Raw genomic sequence first — 7,943 nt, forward strand, 5'->3', positions numbered from 1 at the left:
AGCTGAGAGTATCAGCTCCTCTGCCAAAACTTCATGTCCATAGGAGACTTCATAGAACCACAGAAGGGTTTGGGTGGGAAGGGACATTTAGAGGCCATCTAGTCCAGCCCCCCTGCCATGAGCAGGGACAGCTTCAACCAGCCCAGGGTGCTCAGAGCCCCGTCCAACCTGGCCTGGGATGTTGCCAGGGATGGGGCATCTCCCACCTCTCTGGGCAACCTGTGCCAGTGCTTCACCACCCTCAGCGTAAAAAATTTCTTCCTTATATCTAGTCTGAACCTCCCCTCTTTCAATTTAAAACCATTACCCCTTATCCTATCGCTGCAGGCCCTGTTAAAAAGTCTGTCCCCATGAGATTGAGGATTTCTTCTTCCTTCTCCACCCAGATCTTGGGATAATCTGTGCCATCCACTGGAGGGTATCAGCTCCCCCCCCCAAAAACTTCATGCCCATAGGAGGCTTGGCAAGAGGCGCGTTTGCTGGCTGGCTCGCAGCGTTTTGGGTTGCGCTGGGCACTGTCTCGCTGGGTTTGCTGGCCGTCGGCCACGTCGTGGGGCAGAGGCAATGCAGCAGAGCTTAAAAGGCGAGCGCCTTTCGGAGGGGAGACTGCCTGGTATCTCTTTTCAGTTTTGTCTCGGGTTGCCTGGAGCGCCTCGTCTGCAGCCGGTGTGGTCTGGTAACCTGAGGATGCGAGATCTCCCGTGTCCATCCATCAAGAGCTCTGTGCGAGCAGCCGTATCGACGCGGGGAGGCTTTGCAGGGCGGGTTTCAATGTGCCAGCAAATTTACAAGCATCCTGCTGACAACAAAAGCCTATCGGGTGGCTTCTGGCCTCAAAAGTGCCTCCCTTCCGTGCTAGAGAAAATTATAAAGTTGACTGCAGGAAGTACAGAGGTTTTGGGGTTTTTTTTTAAAGATTTTTCATTAGAAAAGGTGCTTCAGCTCAGGCTGGTCACCTGTAGGCCTATGGCCATGTTGATGGGGCACAAGGCAAGAACCTTGTATATTAGAAATGTATATTTGTTTCTCTGGATGTAACCTCCTCCCTGCTGTGTAAGCAGGGGAGCACGGCGGGGACCCCAGCAGTGCCAGCGAGTGTCTTGTCTGGGAGAAACCTCTAAGCAAGCAAATATGCATGAAAACCCTTCAAAGAGGAGAGATTTAAGGGTAGGAGGACCCATGCGCTGCTGAAACTCAACTAGCTTTTGGGCTGAGCATCCTGCTGAAAGCACCGAGAGTGGGAAGAAAAATAAATAAATGGTGGAAGGAGGAGGGGGAAGGAAAAAAAAAAAAAAAAAGCCCCTTTATACAGTTAGCTGCAACTGCCTGGGCTTGTCGCTGGCAGAAAGTAGGACACTCCTGCTGGGTTTTCTTCTCTGGAAAGGCTAAACTTGGCTGTGAGTGGGTGGAGGCAGCCTGCATGGAAATGCGTGTGTGTGTCCCCATCCCTTGCGCCTGCTCAGCCGGCTTCGCTGCCGTGGGGCTGGAGAGCTGCTGGCCAGAGCTGTGCGTCCGGCTGCTCGGGTGTATTTGCCCAGAAGGGTTTAAGCCCAAGCTTGCAAAGGTGATTATGCGTTCAGCTCACTGAGATGAGTAGGAATTAGAGCCTAAATATCTCTCCTGTTCAGGCTGCTGTGGAGTATCCGGGGTCTCTGGTCGCTCACCAGGACCTGAGCTCGTCAGGGTGGATGCGGGGTTGGTGGAAGAGGAGCCGGGAGGTTTTGGAGGAGGAGAAGGGTACCCTGGCATGGTTGCAGAGGTCGAGCAGCTCATGGCCTCCTTGCATGTCTGAGTCAGGCAGAGGGACGCGGAGCAAGCGGTGGCTGCTGGCGTTGGGGGTGAAGTTGGAGTTGGGGAATTTAATGTGAATTAGCTTAAAGGCGGCAGGAGAGCAGAGAAACCACCGAGCCCTGGAGCATCTTTGGGCCGGGTGATGCTTGCGCTCCTGTATGGGAGGCTGTGGTCCGCTCTTGCCGTGCTCCTGGATTTCCCCTGTGTCTCTGTTCCCTAAACTGGACTTTCCTGGTGCCCTGTGCCAATGGACGTGGCGTCACAGCCTCCCTGGTGAAAAGCCCCGGTGGGAGGAGAGCGCAGGCAGCAGCCACGGGCAGCTCCGGTGCATTCGGACCCCCCCCTCTGCATGGGCAGGGGGTCGCTACCCCAAGGCTGTGACCTTGATCAGGGTCCCCGGGGCAATGGGCTGGTCAAAATGAGGCCGTAAAGTCCAAAAATGTGATTTGGAGTGGTATCTTCAAAGGGGAAGAGCACTGCAGTAGGGCAGGGGCTAGCAAATCCTTGGGGCTGCAGCCCTGCCTGCAGTTTGCCGTGGTGGGGGGAGTTACCTATTCCTTCTCCGAGTCCTTACTCTCCAGTGTTGCGGAAGTAAACACAGCATTTAATACCCTCCAAATTCCATCCTTTGGATCTGCTTCAAAAGAGACTTTCCTGTTGCTACTAATCCTGCAGCGGCCAACTGAACAGGGTTGCCTTGTCTGATTTCTCCTGAGCTGCGGGAGGGGGGTTATTAGTCCGCTCCTGCGTCTCTCCTGACCTTTGGGGTAAATCGGGATCGGGAGGGACTTCGTGCAGCCACGTGTTTTATCCTCCCACGTGCTGCTGCAGCGGTCTTTCTGCCAAGCCCTTGCTCACGGTCCGAGCCCGCCTTGGGAAGGTTTCCAATGATGTCCAAATCTGGCTGCAGGTGGAGTGTCCTATTCTGTAGCCAAGATGTGGCCATCCGTGTCCATCCTGTGTGTCCTGGTGGCCTTTGCCAATGCTCGCAGCATTCCTTACTACCCTCCCCTCTCCAGCGACTTGGTCAACCACATAAACAAGCTCAACACCACCTGGAAGGTGAGTACTGGGTTGCTTTTTTGGTTTTTTGTGGGTTTTTTGGGGTTTTTTTTTTTTTTTTGGATGCATTGATCGACAGTCTCTGTGTGGGACTCAGTAGCTGAGCTTTGGGAGTCTCACCATGGTGGTTGCATCAAACCAGCCTTGGTCCTAGTTGACTTCTCCAGTGAGTTGATGCCGTCAGGGATTCCTGCAGTGACAGTAACTGTGCAGCTTCTCCTCTTTGGAGCAGAGCACTGATGAATTCATAGACTAGGAGCAGTGCCAAGAGGAGATTCTGTGGGAGGCTGGAAACAAGCAGCAAGTGTCAAGCTGTGGTGGTGACCTCGCAAGACCCATCTCGGTCAGGCTGCTGTGGCCAAAGCCTAGAGTTGGTTGGACCTTCCCTTGCTGGTCATGGTGCACTGATCCTGGAAGGGGCTGCATTCTGTGTCTGTATGTAGCTTGGGCCTTGGCCCCTGGCTTTTATCACAAGTGTCAGACACTGGTTGGGTTTGAGGGAGATCTGGAGCACCAGGCAGGTCCCAGCGATGCACTCGATGGCTATGGAGAGTCACGTCCCATTTTGCTGTGTCTCTTCCCAGGCCGGGCACAATTTCCACAACACTGACATGAGCTATGTGAAGAAGCTCTGCGGCACCTTCCTGGGTGGGCCCAAGCTCCCCGAGAGGTGAGTGCCAGGAGAAGATGATGAGGGCTCTGTAAAAGCTTGTGTGGATGTTCCTGGTGTGTCCGGAGTGGGTGAGGGTCTCTCCTGGCAGACTGTGAGCGGGGTTCCCCTGGGTGCAGCTTGGTGGACGTCTTGCATGGAATTAAGCACAGAAGCATGCGTGGGGGGAACATCCATCCTCTGTCCTGCCACATACTTGGCCAATCGTGTAATTTGTGCTGCTTGAAACTTAAAACACTGGAGGAGCTGCTGACCTGGTCTGAGGACTTCAGAAGTATTTATTCTCCTTCAGTAAGCAAACAACAAGACCACTCATCCCCCGGGTCATCTTCAGAAGAAGTTGGAGGTTCCCATGCACCCAGTCCTGTTACACTGGCATTCCCATAACAGGACTTCCCTTTTCTCACTTGCAGGGTAGATTTTGCTGCAGACATGGATCTGCCCGATAACTTTGACTCACGGACGCAGTGGCCTAACTGTCCCACCATCAATGAGATAAGAGACCAGGGCTCTTGTGGCTCTTGCTGGGTAAGAGCGTGGGCGGTTTAAGGTCGTGTCGTTACAGAGTTTGCTGGACAAAAAACACGCTCTTGAGTTTGCTACTGAACTGCATAAATGGGGGGACACGGGGGATCCTGCAGTGTCTGAGCTTCTCGGTGGGCTTCTCCCAGCCAGGCTCATGCTTGCTGCACTCATTCCAGAAGGTTGCCTGGTTTCTCTCCCCTGGCCAGCTCTAACTGTCTTCCCATGGGTTTTGGGGGCTGCCCACAGGCTTTCGGTGCCGTAGAAGCAATTTCGGACAGAATCTGCGTTCATACAAACGCCAAGGTGAGCGTGGAGGTCTCAGCAGAGGACTTGCTGTCGTGCTGTGGCTTCGAGTGCGGCATGGGGTGAGCTCCTCTTGGTACTTCTGCTCTTAAAAGGTGGGTGGGAGGGGCGGGGACACAGCCCGAAGATGCTGATTGTTTCATTCAGCCCTGTCTTCCTAGTCTCCCTAATGAGCAGGAAGCCCCACCAGCAGTTTGTGCTGTAGATGCTGGAGTTAGGTGGGAACATGAAGGTGACTGCATGGGCTGAAAGTCCCTCTGGGCTACATCCTGCCCCCAGCAGTAGCTGGATGATGATGGATGGTGTAGGGAAGGCAAGCACACAGTGATGCTTTCCCATACGTAGTTGGCAGCTGCCTAAGCCAAAGGATGGCTCTTTTAATAGCCCCAAAGCCTTGGATTTCAGGCACAAGCTTTTTGTCTGTGGCTTTTGCAGTTGTTCAGAGCAGGTTGGGGAGTTGGGTCTCCAAGTTGTGTGGCTTCTGCTGCTCCTAGCAGCAGAGGTTGACCAGGGACCTGGTTAGGAGGCTCCAAGACAAGGAGACACCACTGCTTTGGATTTAGAGGCATGGATGCTCTTAGCTCCTTCTTGCTCCAAGGCTTCAGTGTCTTGAGGCCCAGAAGTCCTGGGGAAGGCAGGGACAGACTTAAACAGGATCAACATGCTGAAAGCTTCTCTTCAGCCATCCAAAGCTGGTTCCATTTCCTCCACCTTCCCCAAAAGGGGATGGCTCTGAGTGGGCTGGAGTTGGAACTGCTGCCTCTTTCTCCAGGTGCAACGGTGGTTACCCCTCCGGCGCGTGGAGGTACTGGACGGAGAGGGGCCTCGTGTCCGGGGGTCTCTACGATTCCCATGTGGGTAAGTCCTGGCAGATACCCTTGTGAAACATCTCTGCTGCTTCTGTGTCTATGGCTCCTGGTCGCCCCTTTTGGACAAGGGTCCCTGAGCAGCACCTAGTGGCAGGAGGCCCAGCCAGAAAGGGAGCACAGTAGCCGGACCTAAAAACCCCACAAGGTTCCTGCTTCCATAGCAGGAATGAATCAGGCTGTGAATTTTTTGTTGTTGCTGGTTTTGGACCAGCTCAATACGCTTTGGATGAGGGCAGGAGTCTTCCTGACATGTTTCCTCCTCAAAAAGCAACTTCCAGACTGGAAATGTCTGCCTCCTCCTAGCATGGCCATGAGTTGGTTCATGTTTTCATCTTTTCCCTCACCTTGTCAGGAGGGAGGTGGTGGGAAGCAGGTCCAGAGGGAAACCCATTGCCGATGCAGGGATTGCTCATGTGGCGGCGGAAGACCTACTCTTGCTCGCACCCCACTGATCTGTGGGGTTTCTGAGTCAGAAAGGTCGTACCCTTTCTTGGGGCATCTGGTGCCTTCTCTAGCATGGCTGTTGGACAGGGGTGCTTGGGGATGGCCAATTCATGCCGCCTCTGTCCTCGACAGGCTGCCGTCCCTACTCCATCCCACCCTGCGAGCACCACGTCAATGGCTCCCGGCCACCGTGCACCGGGGAGGGAGGGGAAACCCCCAGGTGCAGCCGGCACTGCGAACCTGGCTACTCGCCCTCGTACACGGAGGACAAGCACTACGGTAAGGGGGGTGGCCTCCAATGCTGCTCGATGCACAGCAGCTCCAGAGCTGCTCCTAGTGGTAGCTCGGTGGGGTTGGCGGGGTTGGACCTCTTCCTAAGCTGTTTTATGGTGGCTATTTTCCGTGCACTCAGGATGGGTGGTCCTGGAGCAAACATAAGCCTGGCAGATGCATGGTTTGTATTTGCTGAGACTCAGCTGAGATGGGGGAACTGATTTGAGTCCTCGCGGTGCACCTGCCTGGGTTGAAGAACATGGTGCTGAGCCCTGGGTGGCTGGTGTTAAAGCCACTTCCTTCCTACTCCTTGGTGGTAGCCAGCACTGTACCTGTAGGAGAGTCTGGCTGCTTCTTGGAGATTTGCCTTAGACTTGAGTAATTTGGTTTGTTTTGGAAAGAAGGATGTACAAGGGGACAAACTCCTTTCCCGATGAAGCTGTCTGGAATAGGTCTTCGGGTACAGAATAGGATTCAGGTTAAATCATTCCCTCTGGAAGAGGGATGGTTGGAGCCTGCTTTCCCTGCCTGGCTGTGTCAGGGCCTCTGGAGCAGCTGGGTTTGAATTCGGCCTTTAAGTGGAGAAGGCCTCTTGCAGGGGCATGCTGAGCAGTCTCTGTCCAGCCATCCCAAGACCTGTGTACCCTGGTGGTGCCATACTAATGGTGGGACTTTTTTTTTCTCCATAGGCATCACATCCTACAGTGTCCCTCGCAGTGAGAAGGAAATCATGGCTGAGATCTACAAGAATGGCCCAGTGGAAGGAGCCTTTATTGTCTACGAGGACTTCCTGATGTACAAGTCTGGTGAGCATCAGCACCAAGGCTGTTAGGGAGCCCTGTTCCCTACTTCATCCATAGGGTCTGTCTTTTGTGGCCCTTGTGTCTCTACTCAAGTCTGAAAGGAGATCTCAAGTTCACACTTGAGTAAACAAGTGTTGCAAGAACATGGGCAGATACCAACCATGTCTTGTATCCATTTGCTTATAGCAAGGGCAATAGGTGCTTGGGACTGGCTCAGGGAGGAAGCCCCAGTGGGGACCCCGCCAGAATTGTGGCTGAGAACAACAGCTAGCATTTTAGGTGAAATCCTGGCAGATTGCTCTCCTGGTGTGGCCTCAATCCCCTGTTCCTGGGGTGTGCTGCCTTTGGGGCCCTTGCTGAGCGTCTCTGGGTGCCCTGCGTGATGAGCTGATGCTTAGCATCAGTCCTTCCTCCAGACTCTCCATTAAGCTTCAGGTTTCCATTTAACCAAAAAACCTTCTCAGCTGGTCTCTGGGCTTTGATCTCAAAGGTCTCACAAGCTGGCAGTGGTCTGAAGCAGGGGGAGATGCGGCGCCCGTTGACGCGTTGGCTTGTTGCCTTGCAGGGGTCTACCAGCACGTGTCCGGCGAGCAGGTTGGAGGCCACGCGATCCGGATCCTGGGCTGGGGGGTGGACAACGGCACTCCGTACTGGCTGGCCGCCAACTCCTGGAACACCGACTGGGGGGACAATGGTGAGGCCACCCCTGGATGCTGCCTGTGGGTGGGGGGCTGCCGAAGGGAACCCTCTCCCCGTTCTCCTTGGTGCGGTAGGGAGGTTGACTTTTGCTCTTGGTGTGCTTCCAGGCTTCTTCAAAATCCTCCGAGGAGCGGACCACTGCGGCATCGAGTCCGAGATCGTGGCCGGCATCCCCAGCACGGAGCAGTACTGGAAGAGGGTGTAACCTTCTTGATCAAACCACAAATAATCCTGAGTCCCTGATGCTTTTAACTGATAGCGGGTTGGGTGCAGAGCCCCCCTCCTCTAAGAGACTATAGTTGAGGTTACTTTATTAAAGCTTTTTATCTTTTTTTTGGATTTTTTTTTTTTTTAATTGTATGGTGTTGCTGGAGGTGGAACTGCTCTCTGCAAGCCCTCTGCTCCTGGTGGGTCGCAGCTATGGGGCATTCCCTGCTCAAAGGACTGCTGGAGGGCTCGCTGGCCTCTCGCACCATGGCATTTGGTTAGCCTGGACCCCTTCCA

The 7,943-nt window shown here is 54.2% G+C and overlaps 1 protein-coding gene across 1 annotated transcript; it reads left to right on the forward strand.

The window, feature by feature from the left end:
* Positions 1–2,707: 2,707 nt before the first annotated feature.
* On the forward strand, positions 2,708–7,771 carry CTSB (cathepsin B). The gene is made up of 9 exons (XM_009488629.2): positions 2,708–2,853; positions 3,438–3,523; positions 3,937–4,051; positions 4,295–4,413; positions 5,124–5,209; positions 5,797–5,943; positions 6,627–6,743; positions 7,306–7,434; positions 7,547–7,771. Exons 1-9 carry the CDS (start codon positions 2,728–2,730, stop codon positions 7,642–7,644), a joined length of 1,023 nt encoding a protein of 340 aa, XP_009486904.1. The 5' UTR covers positions 2,708–2,727; the 3' UTR covers positions 7,645–7,771.
* The last annotated feature ends 172 nt before the right edge of the window (positions 7,772–7,943 follow it).

This window comes from Pelecanus crispus, chromosome 3 (genome assembly GCF_030463565.1).
Source record: "Pelecanus crispus isolate bPelCri1 chromosome 3, bPelCri1.pri, whole genome shotgun sequence".
NCBI classification, from domain to species: Eukaryota; Metazoa; Chordata; class Aves; order Pelecaniformes; family Pelecanidae; genus Pelecanus; species Pelecanus crispus.

Excerpts from the sequence above, each read along its gene's own strand:
- CTSB (XM_009488629.2), top strand. The coding sequence starts at position 2,728 with ATGTGGCCATCCGTGTCCATCCTGTGTGTCCTGGTGGCCTTTGCCAAT. Across the intron at positions 4,414-5,123 it reads GGCTTCGAGTGCGGCATGGG|GTGCAACGGTGGTTACCCCT; the intron begins GTGAGCTCCTCT and ends CTCTTTCTCCAG. Across the intron at positions 5,210-5,796 it reads TCTCTACGATTCCCATGTGG|GCTGCCGTCCCTACTCCATC; the intron begins GTAAGTCCTGGC and ends TGTCCTCGACAG.